Consider the following 23,876-nt stretch of genomic DNA (forward strand, 5'->3'; position numbering starts at 1 on the left):
AATCAGAAATGAAATCAAATAATAATTGAATTCAGTTTATACTTCTGAGGCTATTTTATACAATTTATAGGAATATCTATGAGAATGCTGCCATTTATTGTAACTGACATTTCTCTCCATATTTCAAGCTTCTACTACTTCTGCAACTACAGTTAAGTCTGCAACCACAGAGCAAAGTACAACAACTTTGACTCCTTCTACCACTGAGTCAACAAAAGTGACAGGTACCATCAATTACAAACTAGTAAAGTGGGCAAGGGAAATTTACAAATAGTTAAAAAAAGAATGCCTTATCAACCTAACTTCCTGCAGTTTTCTCCAGTGCTCCAGCATTGAATGACATCAGTCAAATAAACCCAGGCAAGTTCATGATGTCTATGAAAATTAAATAGTGTTTCAAGGTTGAGATCAAAAGAAGCATGGGCAATTTAATGCTCTGAAATGACTTGTCAAGTCAGGTACCTAATGGATACAGAATTCAAAATCATATTGAAAATATGGATTGAAACATACATGCACAGTTTCAAAACAATAACTTGAAGACTACTACATTGTAGAATAGCATGGTAACATATTAGTGCATAACCAAGAGAAATAATTCCATGCCAAACTTTTATCTGATGGTCATGAGCCTGAAGTTTATCAGAACTATATCTGCCAATTTTCCCCAAAGTGGCCAAACGCTAGATCACTTCACAGTTCCATACTGTGAATTATTCAACAATTTTAGATATATAGCACAGTGCAGTCAGGAAATTTTTTTATAAGATGGTTAATTTCCATGAAAGAGCCAAAGTATGTGTGCATTTGTTTTCTCACTTGCAAGCTTCTTCATTTCAGAAATAGCAGCAGCTCCATGGCACCAAGTGGGTGATGGTAATATTTGCCATCAGAAAGGAAATCAAATAATTGAAGTCAGCTCAGACTTCAAGGACCATTTTAAACAATTTATAAGAGTCGCCATGAGAATGCTGCCATTGTATTTGAACAGATATTTGTCTGCATATTTCTTGCTCCTACAACTTCTGAAACCACAGGAGCAAACACATCCACAGAACAAAGTACAACTTTGACCCCTTCTACCACAGAGTCAATATCAGCTGTGAGAAATACCATCAATTGCAATCCAGTCCTCCAAAATTGGGCAAGGGAAATTTACAAGTTGTGAAAAAATTGACCTGTCGAGCTAACTTCCTGCAGTTTTCACTAACAATCCGGCATTCAATGAGATCTGTAAAATAAAACCAGCCAAATTGTAATTGTCTATTGAAATTTAATCACGTTAAAAGGTCTGGTTCAATAAATGACAACTAACTTAATGCTTAGAATTGGTTAGTCAAGTCAGATATGACTGGATGCTGAATTCAAAATCAAATTGCTAATAATGATTGAGATATTTCACCTATCACCTGCCAGGTCTTGCTCCAGCCTTTCCCTCCACAGTTTTATACTGGCTATCTCCCCTTTATCTTCCAGTCCAGATGAAGGCTTGACTGGAAACATCAACCGTCCATTTCCCTACATAGTTGCTGCCTGACCTGCTGAGTTCCGCCAGTGTTTTGTATATACTGTATAGAATTATTTCTGGGCTATAATTTTCATGCTCAACACATTCAACTCAGATAGTAAACCAGCCGCTATTGTAATCAACCCAATTTTTTAATGTAGGAATACCCTGCAAATGTTTAACTTTGCCAAGTCCAAAAGTCACGCAATTTTTCATTTATCACTTGCTATATATTAGAAGCTTCTTCAGTTGGAAAAAGCAGCAGCTCCATGGCACCAGTTACCACATAGGTGATGGTATAGTGGTAATATTTGTCATCAGAAAGGAAATCAAACAATTGAATTCAGTTGAGTCTTCTCAGGCCATTTGATACAATTTATATGAATAGTCATGAGAGTGCTGCCATGTACTTTAACTGATATTTCTCTGCATATTTGTTGTTTCTACAACTTCTGCAGCTGTAGGAACAAGTACGTCCACGGATCAAAGTACAACTCTGACCACTTCTACAACTGAGTTAACATCAACAGTGACAGGTACCATTAATTGCAATTTGTTAATCCAAGGGTAGGGGATAAATTACAAATCGTTGTAATCTTTGTCTCTTTATCATAATTTCTAGCAGTGTTGTCCCAGGCTACAACTTTCAATGTCAACAGTAATTCAAACCAGTCAAGATCAAACCCTATCGAAATTCAGTCATGTTAAATGTTCTGAATCAAAGAATTTAATACTCAGGGATGGATTAGCATTGTCACTATTTAATAAATGCAAAATTCACAAATAAATTGCAAATGTTGATTGAAATCTGCCTGTAGAATTTCAAATCATTCACTTCAAGAGAACTTAATTTTTCATTGTGGAAAACACAGGTAACCTTTCAGTGCAGAAGAATCAGAATCAAGTTTATTATCACCGATATATGTTGTGAAATTTGTTGTTTTGTGGCAGCAGTACAGTGCAAGACATAAAGACATAAAAATCACTATAAAAATTAATAAATAGTGCAAAAGAGGAATAACGAGATAGGTTCATGGGTTCATGGACCGTTCAGAAATCTGATGGCGGAGGGGAAGAAGCTGTTCCTGAAACGTTGAGTGTGGGTCTTCAGGCTCCTGTACCTCCTCCCTGATGGTAGTAACGTGAAGAGGGCACACCCCATGTGGTGAAGGTCCTTAATGATGGATGCTGCCTTCTTGAGGCACTGCCTCTTGAAGACGTCCTCGATGACAGGGATGGTTGTGTCCATGTAGGAGCTGGCTGATTCTACAACCCTCTGAAGCCTCTTTCAATCCTGCACAATAGAGCCTCCATACCAGGCAGTGATGCAACCAGTCAGAATGCTCTCCACTGTACATCTGTAGAAATTTACAAGAGCCTTTGGTGACATACCAAATCTCCTCAAACTCCTAATGAAGTAGAGCCGCTGGCACACCTTCTTTGTGATTGGAACAATGTGTTGACTGAGAACAAATTACAATTCATAGCTTTTAACTCATGATCATCAGCTGAAAATTAATTGGAATTCCAAACTGTAACATGAAAACGTTGTTCAATTCTTGGTCAAAATTTCTTCTCCTCAATTTAAATTTGCAATCCATAATTTATCTGCTTTTTAGTACAATAAGGTGTTTCATTATTTCCAACAATCATATAGCCATTAACATCAACGTATATTTTATCTTCATTTTGAGTCTCAGAACCAAACACAAATACTACTGCTCCTACAACCACTTCTGTCACAAGCAGTGAAACAACAGATAAAATTATGCATCAACAATATCCCCTGTTCACCCTTCCCACAGTAATATTTACTATATATGCAAATGACATAAAATGGACAATGCTTGATCACTATACCTGCAATTTTTCAAAAATGTGGTGAAAGACTTGATCACTGTCATCACTATGAAGCACTGAAGTGATAAACTGGCCCATCACACCTCTAATAATAAAATATAGTTTCAACATCAGGAGCCCAGCATCAGACTATAGAAATTGCTGTCAAATATACAGTCACTTGTAGGCTCTATTTTTCAACACATTCTACTTGGGTAAAAAAATAGTTGCTATTGTAATCTATCCAATACTTTAACAATGAATAACGTACAAATAGACAATCATGCCAAGTCTGCAAGACTGGTCAACTATTCATTGATCACTTGCTATATCATGGAAGTTTATTCACTTGGAAAATAACTTGCAGCACCATGGTATCAGTTGCCACTTATATGATTGCATGATGACAATATTGTCATCAAAAAGGAAATCAAAGTAATTGAAGACAGCTCAGACTTCTGGGGTCAGTTTAAGCTACGTATAATAGTAGAGAAGTCCTCCTACATATTTTAGCTAATATTTCTTTACATATTTGAAGTTACTACAACATCTGCAATGACAGCAGGAAGTACCTCCACACAGCAAAGCACAACTTTGACCTACAACTGAGTCAACATCAACCATGACAGGTACCATCTATTGCAGGAGAAACAAAGGACTGCAGATGCTGGAATCTAGATGAAAAACACGATGATGCTGGAGGAACTCAGCAGACCAGGCAGCATCTGTGGAGAAAAGCAGGCGACCCGAAACATTGACTGCCTGCTTTTCTCCATGGATGCTGCCTGGCCTGCTGATTTCCTCCAGCATCATCGTGTTTTTCATTTACCATCTATTGCAACCTGCTACTCCAGACATGGGCAAGGGATAATTTACAAATAGCAAAAACCTTTGTCTTGTCAACATGAATTCCTGCACCTTTATCCAAAGGTCCAGCTTTGAATGTCAAATTAAAACCATCCAATGTCATACCATCCATGTAAATATGGTCTTCAAGTATTTTACATGCAAATTGATGTTCAAGGATGGCTAGTCACGTCAGGTACTTAATAGTGCAGAATTTGAAATTAAGTCACAAATGTCAATTGAAATCCACATGCAGAATCTTGATGCATTCACTTCAAGAGGACTGAATTTTTCATTGTGGAATGATAGGTAACCTTGCAGTGCATAAGACCAAGGACAAATTCCAGGCCAGAGCTATTATATGACAATCATCAACTGAACTAATCAGAACTCCAAAGGAACCAATAACATATTGTTCAAACATTGTTCAGCTTTTCTTCTAAAATGTTTAATTTTCTGTATTGCAATTTAGCTGCTTTGTGCTGCAGTAAGTTGGATCATAACTTCTAGAGCACCAGTGGGAATCCAAACCAAAATACAGTTGATGCTGAAAATTCTTTCATCCAGCATTGTATTACATAAATGGTGGAAAATACTGCAAAACTTCATTGAAATCATATTTCCTCAGTTCCATATTATAACAAAACACTGACCCAGATATGAGCAGTGGTAGGAATGAGGTCCCTTGTAACAAAAAGCTGATGGGATACAAGTGGAAAAAATCTAAAGTTCACTGTTCAGTCACTGTTCCAGAATTTGCTGTCAGCACTTGGTCTTAGAACTGGGCAAAACTGACAGCAACATTTAGTCTTTGTATATGTATGGTTAAGTGTACTACTTGAAAGTTGCTATAAGTGAAATCCGGCTTTTCTGCAAGCTGGGTTGCTGGAGCTTATTTAAAAAAACCAACAGATATGAAGTTTATGGTCTGAAAGGCTAATTAACCACCAGTTCTGAAATAATGAAAGATTTAAACATGGAGTAACTTGAGTTGTTTTAACGCCTTATAAATGATAACTATAACCAAACAATCTCCTTGGTCCAGAAAATTTAATTTTCCAAACATGGACTCTCATTCCCTTAAAAAAAAATATTGCCTCAGATTTTTATTAGCTTTTTTTTCTATTAAATATCTTTCCATTAATCCCATGAGTATATTCCAATCTTTATTTTGCTCTTTTCACAACAATTTAAATGTAATATATTTTGTGTGCTTTATTCCTGCTTTGTAGTCTGCATTTGACTGTGAAGGTGTTTCAAAATAATTGATTGAAATGCCTTCCTCATGTTTGGTTTGCCCCACAGATGTTGTGAATCTTTTTAATAAGTTTATCTCTTTCTGTCAAACAGCTGGAATCTTTTGTTCCCTGAGCTGCACAAACTCAAAATGTTTCATTAACAGCTCCACCACTGAGCCTGCATGCCAATGTAATAAAGGATTTGTAATGGATGAATCGAAGACAGTCTGCAGAGGTGTGACATTATTAATAATAATTTTACATTTAAAAATGATAAGTAACTGTAATTGGCATGTTTGTATAACACTGTGTTTGTGACATCCGTTTAGTGAATTATCTTGCCTGTTTGCCTTGACAGCCTCTGACTTTGCTTTAATGCTGCTACGTGTTACAAAGGAGAAGTTCCTGCTCTGTGAAACTTCCTGCTAAATTTCAGCGTTCTCTTTCCACAGATGCTGTCTGACCTGCTGAGTGTTTCCAATATTTTCTGTTTTTACTTTAGTTTTCCAGCATCTGCAGGTTTTTTTAAGTTTCATATAATTATATCAGTAATTGTGTTGGAGTGGCAGGGGGCTGTTTCAACAATCTCTTCAGGAGATAATGTTGCTTCCCTTATGAATAGAAGCAAAATTGCGTAAGTGTGCTTAGAAAGGGGGTGAGTCATGGAATCATAGTCATCCAGCCCAGAAACAGACCCCTCAGCATATCATGTCCATATTGACCATCAAAAATCCATTTATATTAATCCTGTTTACCAGTACTTGGTCTTTAGCCTTCTATGCCTTAGCACTTTAAGTGCTAATCTATATACTTAATGTTGTGAGAGTACTTGTCTCCTCTCAAGCAATATGTTCCAGATTCCAACCATCCACTGGATGAAAAAAAAACTTCCTTAGTTCCCTTCTGAACCTTTTACTCCTTACTCTGAACCTATGCCCTCCAAGTTTAGACACCTCCACTCTGTGGAATAGTTTCTTACTATCTACCCTTCCTGTGTCCCTCATAATTTTGTATACTTCTATCAGGTTCTCAGCCTTCTCAACTCTGAGGAAAACAAACCCAGTCTATCCAGTCTCTCATCATACTGAAACATTCAATCCCAGTCAACATCTGGGTGAATCTCCTCTCCATCCTCTCTAGGGCAATTGTGTCCTTCCCATGGTGTGGTGACCAGAACTGTATCTATGGCCTACCCATTATTTCCTACATTTGTACCATAACCTTCCTGCTCTTGTAATTTATGCCCTGGCCAATGAAGGCAAAATTCCTGTATATCTTCTTCACCACCTATGCTGCAAATTTCAGGGATCCCTAGGTTTGTACACCAAGGTCCCTCTGCTTCTAATACTCCATAAAGCCCCACCATTCATTGTGTATATCCTACCCTTATTAGTCCTCCTGAGGTGCACCATCTTATATTTATCGGGATTATATTCCATCTGACATTGTTCTGCCCATTTTATCATCCTATAGCCTAAAGCTCTATTCCTTACTATCAACAAAACCATCAATGTTTGTGTCATCTGCAAACTTGCTAATCATGCCTCCTACATTCATATTCAAATCATTAAGATATATAAGAAACAGTACGGGTCCCTGCTTTGATCCCTGTAGTTGTCAGAGATCTATGTGATTTATCTACATATCTGCTTCACTATCTTCTGCTAACTGTTAAGAGTCCTGTAGTATACCCCCCCCCCAGCATAGTGATCACCACCTTTATGTGCCTAAGTTCTACCCATATGGTTTCATTTTAACAGCCTTCTAGGATATCCATCTTCATTTCTGCAGTAATGGACTTCTTAATCAATATTACTATGGTACCTCCTCTTTTACATCCACTCCCACCCACCACCCCACCACCACACACTTGAAGATTCCACATCCTGGAATGGTGAGTTATCAGTCCTGCCATTTTGCCTTGCATTCCTCCCATGCACCTTATCACATGTCTGTGAAGTTGTGGTGTTGCACAGAACTAGATTTAAGCTGACAAAATCTAAGGGAAAAAATATTGGCACAAAAATAGCTGGAAAAATATTGTAGGTTTTTGCTGCCTATCCACATTAGTGCATTAAGAAAACTGAGGATTTGTGGTGTGGTGGAGATAACTTGTGAGTTATCAGTTTTAGAACATAGAACATTGCAGCAAAGTACAGGGCCTTCGGCCCACGATGTTGTGCTGACATTTTATCCTGCTCTCATATCTTTCTAACCCTTCCCTCCCACATAGCCCTCCATTTCTTTATCATTCATGTGTCTATCTAAAAGTCTCTTAAATGTCCCTAATGTAGCTGCCTCCACAACCTCTGCTGGCAGTGTGTTCCATACACCCACCACTCTCTGTGTAAAAAAACTTACCTTTGACATCCCCCCCATATCTTCCTCCAAATACCTTAAAATTATGCCCCCTTGTGTTAGCCATGTTCGCCCTGGGAAAAAGTCTCTGACTGTCCACTCAATCTATGCCTCTTATTATCTTGTACACTTCTATCAAGTCACCTCTCATCCTCCTTCTCTCCAAAGATAAAAGCTCTAGTTCACTCAATCTATCCTCATAAGACATGCTCTCCAATCCAGGCAACATCCTGGTAAATCTCCTCTGCACCCTCTCTAGGGCAATTGTGTCCTTCCCATGGTGTGGTGACCAGAACTGTATCCACATCCTTCCAACAATGAGGCGACCAGAATTGAACATAATACTCCAAGTGTGGTCTAACCAGAGTTCTGTAGAGCTGCAACATTACCTGGCGGCTCTTGAACTCAATACCCTGACTAATGAAGGCCAACACACCATACACCTTCTTAACAACCCTATCGACCTGCGTGGCAACCTTGAGGGATCTATGGACATGGACCTCAAGACCCCTCTGTTCCTCCACACTGCTACAAGTCCTGCCATTAACCTTGTATTCTGCCTTCAAATTCGATCTTCCAAAGTGTATCACTTCACACTTTTCCAGGCTGAACTCCATCTGCCACTTCTCAGCCCAGGTCTGCATTCTATCAATATCCTGTTGTAATCTACAACAACCTTCTACACTAACCTTTTCAACCGCTACAGTTCCTCTCCCCTTTAGTCAGCCTCCTAAAAGTTAAACTGAATGCCAGCATATACAATATCACAGAAGATTAAGCATTAATTAACATGAATTACATGAAAGAAAATATTCATTTTTTGCTGTCAGATAAATTATTAGAATAGTACAGTGCAAAAGCTTGGAAACACCACCACCAGGAAGTTGCCCTCCAAGCCAGACACCGTCCTGACTTGGAAATATATCGCTCTTCCTTCACTGTCACTGGGTCAAGATCCTGGAACTCCCTCCCAAACAGCATTGTAACTATATCTGCACCTCAAAAACTGCAGCAGTTCAAGAAGGTAGCTCATTGCCACCTTCTCAAGGGGATTTCGGGATGGGTAATTAAATGCTGGCCCATCCTGCAAAGCCCACATCTCTTGAATGAATAAAAACATTCAACAGCTATGCTGGTAACTGAAATGTGTCTAAATCAAGAAAAATAAGGACAGAATTGTGAATAAACATACTTCTTTTTTCCTACTATTTAGCAGCAACAATGCAGTAAGAAAGCTTTGCCTTTTCGTTTCACAAAATTGCATACCGAACGTGTCTGTTGAACTTATTAAAAGCTTACAAAAACATTTTATTGACAGCTTTGTTCTATACTGCCAACTGACCTTAGCTAGTATTGATTTTTCCCTCTTTTTTGCAGATATCGATGAATGTGACTCATCAAACGAGTGTGAACAAATATGCAAAAACACTCTTGGAAGTTATAAATGTTCATGCAAACCTGGTTATCTGGTAGATCAGGGAGACAAAAAAAATTGCAGTGGTGAGTCTCAACTTTGCATAAAATGCATAGAAGATGCAACATCATAGTGAGTTGTGAACCTTTGGAATTCTCTATTTTAGAAAACTATGGAGGCTGTTTTATTGAATTTTTACAAGGTTCACATAGGGGAATCAAAAGTTATGGAAAACTGGCAGGAAAGAGGCCTAAGTCCAAGATAAGATCACTGATCTAATAAACAACAAAGCAGGTTCGAGGGGCCATACGGCCCACTCATGCTCCAAGTTCATATGATCTTATGTGATTTATGAAATGCAGTTAATGGTTTTGAAATCAAAATGAAAAATAATTAGTAAGAGTAATGCATCCCTTCCAACCTTCCTCCACTTCATATTGATAGTAAGTTGCTTTGGAAAATATTTGGCAAAATACACGAGAATCACCCTATTTGTATATGATGACCTGGTGATTTCATCTTCCTCTCAAGTCTCATCCCTAAAGCAAACATCTCCAATCTATTATGAAACATAAGATAACACACATTAATTGTGTTTAACTATTTAAACAGTTTATAGTAAGTGCAATAAAGATTGGGACACACATGAGGAATTAAGGCAGCAGCAGAAATATTAAACAGTTAAAAATAATACGTCATTTCAAAAATATAGAATGTTGAAATGTTATTCTGAGGGATTGTCAACAGACATTGAAAATGAATTTTTCACGGCCAGAGATTGTTCAACATAAATTATCTGCTAATATGCATTTTAACTCACATTACATCTCTTTCAATGAATGTTTTCATGGACTTTGCACCAAGAATAGTACAAGAAGTTGAAATTAATATCAAATTAGTGCTTCTGTATCGATTGCATTTGTTAAGTCTACAAGCTTATTGTATTCAAACCTGCAGCAAGAAAGCATTTAACCAGATGCATTTGCCAGCCACACTCGGACTCACCAATGAAGACTGCATAAATGACATCATTGAACTCAATGGTCAACCAATGACGACATAAATCTAGATTAAAGGGTTGGTTGTACTCCAAATATAGTTCTATTACCTTCACACCTAAAAGCTGACCACTCTTAATATCCCAGAATGCAGTAAGGAACTGAACGTCTCAGTAATGAACTTCTTTAAGAAAAGGCTGTGAGCTGAAAGAAATGCTAAATGTGCCTACATGTATTTGTCGAAGCTTAACTAACTGTTTTCCTCTCTAAACCCCTGTCATTAAGCTGTTGGCAAGATTTACAAGTCAACATACAAGTAACTTAGTTCCACCAAGTCTGGATGTGTCCCAAACAGCCTTTGAAAGGACATTGTTCATATTTGACCTGAAATGATAAAGTTCATACATGGTGATTAAGAACAGTTAGACTAATACCTAAAATGTGTCTTTATCTAGCAATCTAAATATAGAATGTTGATTGTGAATGGTTAGATTTTCTCTTACCCTTATATTTAACATAATTCATTGCATTGAAAGTGCTATCTGAGTTTGCTTTAAACGTCACTGAATTACATATTGAATTTGTATGTTATGAATAAAAATTAATAAGGCATATTATTCATAAACATACTATATACATCTGAATGCAAAAATCTTAAAAATCAACCTAAATTGTCAACTGGGATTATATATTTCCTCTTTGTGTGCAGATATTGATGAATGTAGTATCCCTGAATTAAATGATTGTGACCATTCCTGTCAAAATACTCTTGGAAGTTATGAATGTTCATGTCGGCCTGGTTACCAGCTGGATAAAGGAAACAAGAAGAATTGCAGTGGTGTGTATAAACTTCATAAAATGCATAGAAGAAATAAATGTCACATGGCAATGTATTACAAACAGTGTGCTGTTTGGCATTACTGCTGGAGGAGTTACAGAATCAGAATGTGATTTTATTAGTAAACATTTAAGAAAGATAAACTGAGTTTTTGGGGAAAATACTTGACAAGGTGATGGAGTCCCCTCCCATCATATACTTCCCCAAATGTTTGCTTCTCATATTCATCTCAAGTTTAATGTTTGAAAGAATCAAAGGAAAACTTAAGATAATAAAACAAAACCTTCAATCCATATCTTTTCGTTCACTAACACAACTCGCTGTATTATTTGATATGGTATTTAAGTTGATTAAGCATTTATTGCACATAAGTATACAAACTAATTTTAGGTAAGGTAAGATATCTTTATTAGTCACATGTACATTGAAACATTTGAAGAGTTACAATGATTCGATTTCACAAATTGGCAAAACGTTCTTCTGAGGTCAAGTAGCACACCAGTATTATCAAGCAGCACACTTGAATAGCCATATGGGCTTCATACTAGAATGACCGATGCTGATATCTGAAGCTTATGTAATAAGGAGCAAGGGAAAAAAAATTGAAGATTAACAATTTCTGTATTCAATATTAACATTTTTCAATGCACTTGAGTAATTTGAAGTATTTCTCCCAGATATCGATGAATGCTTATCCAATCCATGCGGTAGGAAAGGTTCCTGCAACAACACACCAGGCTCCTTCCATTGCACTTGTTTAGATGGTTTTACTGGTCGATTATGCTCAATTGGTAAGATTAAGAAGATTTGACATAAACAGAAGAACCATAGAATATTGTTCAGTACCTAAGAACCTGAATTTGGTGATAAGAATTTAAAAGGTCATTTTGAAATACTAACAAAAGATAAATTTCCACTTTTAAAAACCTGGGAAATCTGAAAACCCGGGAAGGCAGGGTTGCTAGTCTACTATATTTATGGAAGAAAATTAAAAGTTAATGCATCCTACTAGTTCATCATGATATACAAGGAGGCCATTCAATCCATCTGGTCCATGCTGGCTCTCAGCAGAGCAATCCCATCAGCCCCATTCAACTTATTTCCTGGAGCCCTGCAAACTATTCTCTCTCGCTTGCGCATAAACACTTCTTTGATTCTTTCTGCTATTTACCTAGACCAGTGGTAATTTACAACAGCCTATAAACCTATCAGCATGTCTGAGATGTAGGAGGAAACCAAGGAACCAGCAGAAAGCTACACATTTATGGAGAAAATCTGTAAATTCCACACCTGAGAACACCCAAGGTCAGGATTGAACCTGGGTTCTTGGAACTGCTATCTGTACAAGAAATCACAGTCTGACTCAGCAAAAGATGATAGCTTCCCTTTCAGACTTACAGCCAATATTCAACCAGTGGTACATAATCAATAATTGTTTTACGGGTTAATCTTTATTTTGTGGGTTAGTTTCATTTAAACAGTGTGGATGACTTCATATTCAAAATTAAAGATTGTTGCCACTTCATTAAATGTGATTGCTGTCATTTGGATAAAAATGTTATTAAATTTTGCAAATGCTTCTACTACTTACTCCGTACTCCCTAAATCATCCCCTTTCTATCCTGATTGCTTCACCTCTTACATAAAGAAAATCCAGATTCAGAAAATGGTAGCCTATGAGTTTTATACTTTATTTATAGGCAATTTAAAAACTAAATACCCATTCAATCAATATGAAAAATGAAAAGGAAATTCTATGATGTTCTTATATCAGTTTGAGTTTCAGGCATGATATGTTGTTCACATTAAAAAAAGTGACTTTCTATTTACAAACTATGCAAAAGCCCTGTGTTGTTGATTAAATTTAAAATGATATGCAATTCAGATTTTTAATTTTTGAATAGCAGTGAATTCACCAAATGAATATTAATTCTGATTATCATTTTCCAGACATAGATGAATGTTTTTCTAGCCCATGTATGAATGGAACATGTTCAAATATACCAAGAAGTTTCCAATGCCAGTGCCAAAAGGGCTTTACAGGACAGCTCTGTGAAACTGGTAGGCAGGACATCCTGAATTCTGATCTGTATTTGTAAACCTTAAAAGAATCCTTGAGAAAACTATAGTGCTGGACACTGTCATACTACAACCATAATCAGACTTTGAACCTATTTCTTCTAAGTATTTGATAATGATGAACCATCATTAAAGAAAATGATCTGTACTCGAGATGCATGTACAAAATTTATATCTATGTAGCGGTCTGAGTAACTTAGAATCACACATGTTTTACAGTACGTAGTCTTAAGGGGATCTTTTACTTTTTATGTCGAAACAAATAGTTCTGAATATCTTAATTTTATTTTTCTTCACTTCTCAGATATTGATGAATGTTCTAGCCAACCATGTATGCATGGAGCCACCTGTTTGGATCGTATAGATAACTTTGTCTGTGCCTGTTCACCTGGATATACTGGCCGATTTTGTCAAACTGGTGGGATTTATTAATTTTCGGTACAATTAACTAAACAAGCAGCTCATTGTCAGATAGCGAACAAAAGATCATATTCTTCAATTTGATTAATAGTTTCATAAAAAGCTTGTTCCTAATTTCACCTGTAATTTCTGTAATTTTTATTTGACATTTGCAGTATCTTATTGCCTTTTTCTGCATTCTGCTTAATATATTCAACATGACTCTTGAAAGATCTCCACACTAATAGCAACATTACCTAAATCATCTGATTTTGTCAATTGAATCAAAAAATAATAATGTACCAAATCTTGTTTCCACAATGCAGATTATTATTCTATACATTCTAATTATTAGGTGCAGTGTGGTACTTGAGCCCACTCTGAGCATTGGGTAATGGCACAGGATACAGGCTGTATCCCTGGACTTGCACAGCAGCAGTGCTCAAGACTCAAAGCCATCAAAATTCTATGAAGTGGTCACTGAAGGAGAAGACTGCTTCAAAAATTTATATGACATTCATGTTTCCTCTCCTCTTAGGACCATCCTGAGAGTTCCCCTTCATGCTTAATTTGCAGTAAAGCTTTTGTGCTCAATGCAACGTAAAAATGATATCACTGTAAGGGGAGCTATGATGAGTGCTGGCACCTGACATTCACTTACCAACACCTCCTCTTGTGAAACCACTTTAAAATATGATGGAATATAAACTTATTTATAGGAACAGTGGTCTTAGCAGATTTGTTTAATGATTTGAAAGAAAGAAATGAATGAATATTGTGCTATGCTTAATAAATTGCACTTAATCTAAAGCTAATTTAGGCATTTCCTATAAATTTTATTATCAGAAATATGTTCCTGTATGTCCATCCGGGAGTTTCTCCTCATTGCTATCAGCTAAATAATGGTACAAATTCTTATAGAACTCCAGAGCAGACCGGTTGTTTGCTATCCATACCTCTATTTAAAAACAAACAATATACCATAGGTGCTGGGAATCTGCAATATAAACAGAAAATTCTTAAAATATTCTGCTGAGAGATTAAACATTAATTCTATTTTTTTCTTCACAAAAGGTACCTGATCCATTGAGTATTTCTAATGTTTCTCTTGTTTTAATTTTAATTTATATTAAGCCTTATTATGTTTCAGTAGTGTCAAAGAACAAAATAATGTTGTATGGTGACTGTTTTAATGTAGGTACCAATATATATATTGTTTGAATTTGTTTTGGTACATGGGTAAAATTAGTAAAGCTGTATTTTATTGTTTCCATAAGAGGGTGGTGGTAATCTGCTGTCTCAAGCAAGGATGAATATATACAAAGCAAAATCACAAGAGCATTTTCATACCTCAGTTTGTATTCAAATTTTAAAGCAAGACTGAAATTAACAATCATTTAAAATGGAAGTACAATTGCTGCTAACATATGTAGCTGGTATTACTTAGTTGCTGCATGAAACATGCTAATCTTTTTGTCACGTTCTGGAATTGACACATATTAAATTGAGAATTAGATGCTTTGCAACGTCATTTCCCTGTTCCACTATAGGTGCCTTAAGATCTGCAGTGCTGTCAATGATGCCAGAGCATACAAAGATTTTAACTGCCCCTGCTGACGTTTCCTTCAATTACCCTGAATGACAGGTCACCAGCAGAGACCTCAGTACCTGACATTTTATTTCTTTGGCCAGGATTCCCACACTTCCACATTACTCAACCACATACATTATGCATCTACCTCTGTCCCATCCAATTCATATTTTCTCCTTTGTATCTTCAGTTGACACCCATAATGCATCTCTTGTCCTTCACATCTAAAAAGTTTCTGATCTTTTCATCCTAAGGCATCAAATCTTTCTATAACCCATTCCCTCACAAGGGTCGCCTTCTACCTCTTCCATAAACAGGCAAAATTGGTCCCTGTCCACCACAGTTTACATCACCTTAGTTGAACTTGTTCTCAAGATGAACACCTTCGCTTTTGCTTCCATTTTCATCTTCCAAGTTATAAAGTGCTGCACTGGGAACACACAAAGTTAAACCTGCCTTTTGATGGAATATGTGCAACATTCTTCATTCCACTGCTATTGATATCGTCCCGCTCACAACTTTTTCCAACACATTGATGACTGTATTAGTGCTGCTTCCTGCTTTCGTCTTGAACTAGAAAACTGGAGTTCTCTTCCTCCACAGCTCATTTTCTGGAGAAAGGCTAGTGACTGATATCCAATTAAGGGCACTGATTCCCAGGGCAATCTTGACTTCTGTTCCAACCACCCCATTTCCTGTAAATTTCCATTCTATTTCATAGTTTCATTGTCTCTTTCATATCAGGTCTCACAATGTCACCTTGCATAGCAGTCCTTCGGATTTTCCTCCACTCTAGCTAACAGGACCCTTGCCATTGGTCACTGTACAACAGGGTTCTGTTTCTGAGAACTATTCATCACTCGAACTGTTCGTAAGTCAGAATTGAACAAAAATGGTGTGTGGGATAGGATCGCAGAAACAGCTGTGAAGGGTGAATGAGCAGATGTGGGAACAGCAGTTGCCAGCTGGCCTCACTGATTCAGTTAGTGAGCGAGTGAGTCTGCTGAATGCTCTCAGCTCTACTTGGCTCCACCCAGACCCCAATTGTTGCAGCTAGATGGAGGGGGATGGGGAAAGAAGGCAAACGGAAATGCCCTGTTTTCACCCGGCAGAAGATGCCTGTACCCCTGCAGTAGCTGGCAAACCCATCCCTATCCATCCCACCAGTCTCCCAAATGCTCATTTGTATGTTTACTGTTGTAAGTAATGCTGATCTCAGGACAAAGACTGGAACAGATCTGACCTTTCCAAATTTTTCCTCACATAAAAGCAAAATACAGCAGAATCTGAAATTAAAACAGAAAATACTGAAATCTCTCTGTAGGTTAGCTAGCAACTGTCAATCCATCAAGTTAATGACCTTACATAAACACTGATAGAAGAGATGATAGTGCAAGGCAAGAGTAATGGAAATTATTGGAATAAATGTAAAGATAGTTCAAGAAAATTAAAAGGAAATTTAAGTGAATACTTCAAACTTTCATGTGCCAAGAAACCCAATTGCTGAAAGAAAGAATTTGTCTTGTTAATTATAACAAATCCTTTTCTATACTGCAATTGTCTGATTAACATTTTTTTTTGTTTTAAAACAGTAATTAATAACTGTGCTAGCAAGCCATGCCAAAATACTGGTTTCTGCCAGAACCTCATTAACAACTACACATGCAGATGTCCTGACAATTGGAAAGGTCAAGATTGCAGTACAGGTATAGTAGAAGAAATATTTTACTTTATTAACATTTTATTTACTATTATTTAAACATAAATACTATGCAGGCAACAATATCAGAAATATTTTAATAAAGTACAGCATTATTTATTGTAAAACATGGCATTATTGAGTCAGAGAGAGATACAGTATGGAAATAGGACCTTCTGTGCCAACAATCAACCACCCATTTCCCCTGATCTTACATTAATTCCATTTTTATTCTTCCCACCTTCTCATCAACAATACCTTTATTCAGCCACACACCTACACACCAGGGTTAGTTTACAGTGACCATTTAACCTACCAACCCGCACGTTATTAGGATGTGGGAGGAAACCCACATGGTCACAGGGAAAACCTGCAAGCTCCACACAGTCTGTACCCGAGATCAGGATTGAACCCTGGTCTCTGGCACTGTGAGGTAGCAGGTCTATCAGCTGGATCACTGTGCCACCCTAGACAATATATCATAACTGTTGTGCTGTTTCTTAAATCAATCATTTGTACATATTAATAAGTTATAATTACTATTACTTATTAGTAGTCATTATTAAGCAAATAATAAAATACAAATGGAAATTACTGTAGGGCTAAGCAATTGGGCTTCTCATATATTGGCCTAAAATTTCTGGGATTTCACTCCACTGGTGTGAGTGCAATATTGAAAACTTCACTTTCACACAATGGATGAGGTCATTTTTATAGCAGGGGTTACTATTGGTGCCTCAAAAAGCACATCATTGGCAGATGACTTAGCCTCAGCCAATCAACCATTCAAAGCAGGAACGAAACTCTACAGAGGACAAACTGGTCAATGTTCAAAATAATTCATATTCCATCATCACCTGAAGCCATTTCATCTGGGGAAGAAAATTAATTCTCTCTCCAACATCAATTAATTTATTTTAATGAAGGTTTCTCAGACTTCAGAAAAGCTTAAATATACTTAGTTTCAGGATTCAATGGTGCAGGTTGATCCTGACACAATGGGAGGGACTTGCTAGGAAACTTTGAACTCCTCCTTTACGTAGGAAACAGGCAGGAGATCCACCCATGACCTCCTCAACCAGAATTTGAAGGTTCAGTCTAAATTTGGCATATTTGAGGCAAAGTTGAGAAGAAATGGGATTGTGCCTTCAACGTCCACTGCGATCATCGTATCATAGAAATTGTGATTCAAGTTTAATGGTCTGGACTTTGAGTGTACGAGTTTCTAAGTCCAATAGCATCACTGAGCTGAAGGAGGAGGCCAGCGAGAAATATTACTCTATTTATTTCTCAGAGGAAAAGGCTGAGGGGTCCTGATTCAGATAAACAAAATTATGAGGAACTTAGAGAGTGTAAGTAGGGAGAAACTTTTCCCCTCAGTGTTGATAAACAAAGGGCATAGGTAAAAGTTAGAAGTAGGAGATTTAGCGGGAACTTCAGGAAGATCTTATCACCCAGAGGGTGATTGAAATCTGACGTGCACCTCCTGAAGTAGTTGTGCGGTACTTAGATGAGCGGAATAAAGGCTATGGGTTGTGTGATGGAAAATGGGATTAGTAGAGATAGGTACTTGATGGCTGACATGGGCATGGTGGGCCAGTACGTGATTTCAATGCTGCGTGGCTCTGTGACTCTATAGGGTGAAAACGTCACATATTTCTCACTCATGCATCTATTAGGCACATGCTCTGGTTGCAAATGATAATGCACAACATGAAGAGCTCTGAAGCTCCAACCTGGTGGAAAGTAGTTTGTCTTTAATGTTTCTATTCTGAAAGCAGCCTATCACAAATGTGAACAAATTTGACTGCTTCAACATTGCTCTGAAACCAGTACATTGTCATCCCTAATCTATCCTTGTTTGTAATGGTTATGATGTAGAACATGAATTTTTAAATCATTGCTTATTCTAACTTTTTAATATTTCATATATTAAAAATATAAATCAAAGTATTTTGTCTTAACATTTTAAAATGTTTAAAGCATTATTTTCTAATTCAGATGTGGATGAGTGTTTCCTTGGTACTCACAAATGTGATCGGCGTGCTGGAAACTGTACAAATACAATTGGATCTCACAAATGCTCCTGTATAGAAGGGTATGAAGGCGATGGATTCACTTGCACAGGTAGAGTTTCACTGGAAAATTCACATGTATTGGAAAGCAATGTATTCAGTATTTAGTTTCATGTTTGTAGATCATTTTCCATAAACTGTAATTTCTATATACTGAAAAATATCTGCCTGCAAGGTTTTTTTAACATTTTGGTATTGATTATTTAAATCATGAAGTTTTGAAGTTTAGTGTCCCAAAAGGCACCCTAACTTATATAGCAATAAGAGAAAAAGTAAATAAAAATTCTGATTAAAATAATGCAGTTAATTCACATGTTCAAATTGTATTAATTATTTTTAAAATGTAATATGCCATAAAACCACTTTGTGATATTGTACTGGTTTAGTAGAATTTCTGCATTAATTCTAGATGGAAATACTGTGCCCTTTCTATTGGCATATATCTATAAATGATTATCCTTAATATAATATAATCCTTAATATCCTTAATATAATATTGCAATTAAAAATTCTGGCAATATAATGATTTACTCACAGAACAAGCACCTTTACAGAAGTGTCACGACTGTGATCCACACCAGTTTTGTGCACAACTGCAGGCAATTGTTACTTTGAAGTTACATTGTTACTTTGAATGCATTATACCATAGAACCATAGAACCATACAGCACAAAACAGGCCCTTCGGCCCACCGTGTCGTGCCGTCCATCAGACCACCCTCACACTACCTAACCCCTTCCTCCCGCATATCCCTCTATCTCACGTTCCTCCATATGCCTATCCAACAAGCTCTTGAACCTGTTCTCCATCTGCCTCCACCACCACCCCAGGCAGTGCATTCCATGCACCAACCACTCTCTGGGTGAAAAACCTCCTTCTGACATCTCCCCTGAACCCCCCACCCATAACCTTAAAGCCATGACCTCTCGTCTTGAGCATTGGTGCCCTGGGAAGGAGGCGCTGACTGTCTACTCTATCTATTCCTCTCAATATTTTATATACCTCTATCATGTCTCCTCTCATCCTCCTCCTTTCCAGTGAATAAAGCCCTAGCACCTTAAGCCTCTCCTCATATTCAATACCCTCCAATCCAGGCAGCATCCTGGTAAATCTCCTCTGCACCCTCTCCAATGCCTCCACATCCTTCCTATAATGAGGCAACCAGAACTGAACACAGTACTCTAAATGTGGCCTAACTAGAGTTTTGTAAAGCTGCATGCTTCCTGTGCACAATTTCATATTAAACAGCAAAATTGAACAAACAAAATGCAGACTTGTTACACAATCTCATGGCATCATCCAAAACAAATCAAGTTGCTGCTTCCCAACAGATAGAGACGATTGGACCCTTTAACAAATAAAGCAGTATGAAGGTCTGCTCATAGTGTTTGAGGCCAACACCATTCATCAAGTCTATATTTGTGCTGCAATATCACATTGATTGTGCATTGCATGTATTCAGGTTCATAGCATAATTGGAGCATATGCACTTCCATATAATTTCTGGGCACATCCAGCTCTGAGAGTCCAGTTGTGAATGCAGCACAAAGCAGATTTCAGACATCCTTACTGAAGCACCGAAGTCTCACATATTGTTCCTTGCAAACTTCCAGGAAAGATAATTTTGCCCCATACATCCTAGATGGATATGTACTCCTGCAGAAAGCCCATAACTATCCTGCTCCTTCATCATCTTCCAGACATTGCCTTGCATTACCTGCAGTCTTCTCATTTTCCCAATCATGTAGTATTCCAAGGGAAAATTTACTAATGCATTTTGTCTGGGAGCAACTTGTTTCTGCAGAAGCACTGAAGTCGGCAAAAAGTTCTTTAGGTGCTGACATACCATTCACTGTAAACTTTTGCAACTTGAACAATTAACCTGTAAACAGTTGATGATCCCTATGATTGGAGGTCATACTTACTGCTGCCCATTGTTCAGCTATGCAAGGTAAACAGAACATCAAACCAAGTTAGAGTTCGTGCTATTAGGACTTATGTACTGAAATAGAGTAAGGATTTGTTAAGGGACAGAAAGCACAGAGTAGGAATAAATGGATCATTTTAATGAGGAGAACTATGACCAGTAACATGCTGCAAGTTTGTGGATGATGTGAAAAAGTTGATGCATGGACAATGAGGAGGATGTGGAAAGGTTTTGGGGATATTGACAGGCTAAGTGAATTGCAGAAGGAATATAACATGGAAAAATATGTGGTCATCCACTATGATAGGAAAAGAATAAAAGTATGGAGATTGAAAGGAGTTAATATTCAGAGGCACCTAGGTGTCATTATGTACAAGTATTGAAACTTCACGGGTAGGTGCAGCAAGCAGTTCAGAAGGAAAACAGTCGGCTGGTCTTTATTGCAAGAGGATTTGAATTAGAGATGTCTTGTTCAATTATCTGGGTTCCTGGTAAGACCATGCCTGAAATATTGGGTATAGGTCTGGAAAGATATAATTGTGATTTAAAAAGTACAACAAAAGTTCGGTAGGTTAATTCCCGAGATGGTGTGTTTGTTGTTTGAGCAGAGATTAAGCTAATTGAGCCTATTCTGTCTTGAGTTTATAAGAATGAGAGGTGACCTCATTGAAACAGACAATTTTTTTTCCAGGGGTTGACAGACTAGATACAGGGATGACATTTCCCCTCATTAGAGTGTCTAGCAACAGGGGTTACAGTCTCAGAATAAGGAGTTGTCCATGTAGGGTATTGAATCTTTGGAGTTCTCTACATGAGAGTTGTGGAGCCTCAGTTGCTGAATATATTCAAGGAATAAGCTGTCACTGCGGGAATATAGAACTAAGGTAAATGAACAGCCATGATCTTATTGAGTGGCAGGACACATATAAGAGGCTGAATAGCCTACTTTGGCTTCAAGTGGCTACCTGTAATTACTAAGGAGATATCAAAGCCTTATGTACCCAATAGAAAGGTCTGGTTGGTCCTTCCCCTTCTGTAAAGGTGTGTTCATTGGCTTGGCTCTATAATCTTAATAAATTGATCATTTATCAACAATTCTTTGAGACCTCTGGTTGTTACCTTCACTAATTTCAAATACCTTTTCCTGTTGTGGTCCATTTGCATCCTAGCTGAATATCTGCTCCGGTCTAGCTTCAGTTTTCTGAGTCAATTTTTTTCCGTCAGGTTGACTGACTACTTAATCAACTACAAACATTTCCTAATGATTGTAACAAGTCAAACTTTTCATTTGGTCTAAAGTCTTCAATAGTTCATCTGAATATGTTTTCAAAATACCTGTACACTTCAATGTAGCACTTGGCTGAATTGGTGATACATATTTTGACTCTTGACTTAACAGCTTACTGCAAAATCAATATTTTGTTGATGCATTGATCATTTTCCCATGCCTTTGTCTTGAAGTTATTCTGCTTTCTGTCATTGCTGCTGGTGGAACAAGCGGGATACGATTTTAAATAGTGGATTGTGAAAAAGGATCAACATGCTTCTGAATTAAATACTGACTTTTTTAAAACTTTCATCCAATTGTTGCTTCTTGTTCTCCAAATCCAAAGTGACTTTTCATGGTTGCTTTTAGTCACCTTCAAGCTTTCTTTGAGCATATTGAAGGTCCATTTTCAAAACAGAATTCTCCATTACCCTTCACAGTGGAGTGCAATTGCATTGGTATTGGATTAAATTCATTAGCGTTTCCTGCTGCCATATCCAAACATGTCTCAATTTTGCATGGAGGACCAAATATGAAATGCTGTGTGTTTGACAACATAAATTTGCTCATTGATTAAATCATAAGCAAATTTCTCACACAGCACGCAGTCCAGAAAAACATCATTGTTCAGGAATACAATGCTACTAGGAGGGCCACCTATTCATTCACCAACTCCTTCTAAGTACTCTGTGTGTGCAAGTATTCCTTATATGTTCTTCACAACATAGAAGAAGGCCATTCAGCTCATTGAGTCAATGCAGGTTCTTGCAGCAATTCAGCCAGTCTCATTCCTCAACTTATTTCCCTGTAACCACTTCTCTCTATGATTATCTGCCACCCACCTACACTAGGAGTAATTTACAGTAGCTAATTAACCTACCAATGTACTTTTGGATTGAGGGAGAAAACTGGAGTTCTTGGAGAAATCCACATGGTTGCAGGAACAACATGCAAACTCAACACAGACAGAACAAAGACAGAATTGAACCTGACTTCCTGGAGCTGTATGGCAGCAGCACTGTCTGCTGTGCCACCGTATATTATGCATTCATTTACATACACGACACCAATGATCCAAATTATATGCCAATTGTGTAATACCTCTGTAGAATAAACAACCAGCAAAAGATAATTTAAAAGCTGTTACAAAAGTCTTATTTTCTGAGTTCCATTCAAGTACTGCTCAACAGGTGACCCCCTTCCTTTATTCAGCAGTTCATAATTAATTATGTCAACAGTTAAAGACATTAATATTAAGTTAGGGTTTATTGTTCAATGTGATTTTATAACAATTATGTAAATGCATTTGAAGTAAAAACATAAAATGATGGAAATATTCGGTAGGTCACTCAACATCCTTGCAGATGCCAGATTTTCCATGTTAATTTCAGATTCCAGCATTTGCCATATATTGCTTTTGGATATATTTGCAGTTGTATTTAAATGGCATAATTATCCAATTCTTTTTGAAACAGAGAAACGACTATTCAATTATGGAATTCAATATGGAGATACAAAACTAAACAGAATGGCACGGGACTTTAATTCTCCGCCCATCAACATCCCAGTTGGCTTTCCATTTGGTGATACCTATTACTACCGATTATACGTATGCTTCAGATTTTTATCTTTAACAGTTACTTTTACAATGCAAACTGTACACTCACTAGGAGGTTTATTTAAAACTCAGTTCAGTGAGGGTATTCCAATAAAATACAAATTTTGTTACAAAGCATGATTAAAATTTAATTTTGCAACATTACTGTTTTCCCTTTAGAGAAATCCAGGGATATGGGATAGG

General features: G+C 37.3%; 1 protein-coding gene across 1 annotated transcript in view; it reads left to right on the forward strand.

The window, feature by feature from the left end:
• The first annotated feature begins 132 nt into the window (after positions 1-132).
• Positions 133-23,876, forward strand: part of LOC127571233 (mucin-4-like) — a 169,334-nt gene continuing 145,590 nt past the window's right edge. The window contains exons 1-11 of the mRNA XM_052017430.1: positions 133-224; positions 1,966-2,043; positions 5,543-5,665; positions 9,166-9,288; positions 10,910-11,038; positions 11,716-11,829; positions 12,989-13,099; positions 13,422-13,535; positions 16,700-16,813; positions 18,808-18,933; positions 23,551-23,684. Of these exons, the coding sequence (XP_051873390.1) occupies positions 5,638-5,665; positions 9,166-9,288; positions 10,910-11,038; positions 11,716-11,829; positions 12,989-13,099; positions 13,422-13,535; positions 16,700-16,813; positions 18,808-18,933; positions 23,551-23,684 (993 nt within the window). The 5' untranslated portion in view covers positions 133-224; positions 1,966-2,043; positions 5,543-5,637. The remainder of the gene's footprint in view (positions 225-1,965; positions 2,044-5,542; positions 5,666-9,165; positions 9,289-10,909; positions 11,039-11,715; positions 11,830-12,988; positions 13,100-13,421; positions 13,536-16,699; positions 16,814-18,807; positions 18,934-23,550; positions 23,685-23,876) is intronic.

Source organism: Pristis pectinata, chromosome 6, assembly GCF_009764475.1.
Source record: "Pristis pectinata isolate sPriPec2 chromosome 6, sPriPec2.1.pri, whole genome shotgun sequence".
Classification (NCBI taxonomy): domain Eukaryota; kingdom Metazoa; phylum Chordata; class Chondrichthyes; order Rhinopristiformes; family Pristidae; genus Pristis; species Pristis pectinata.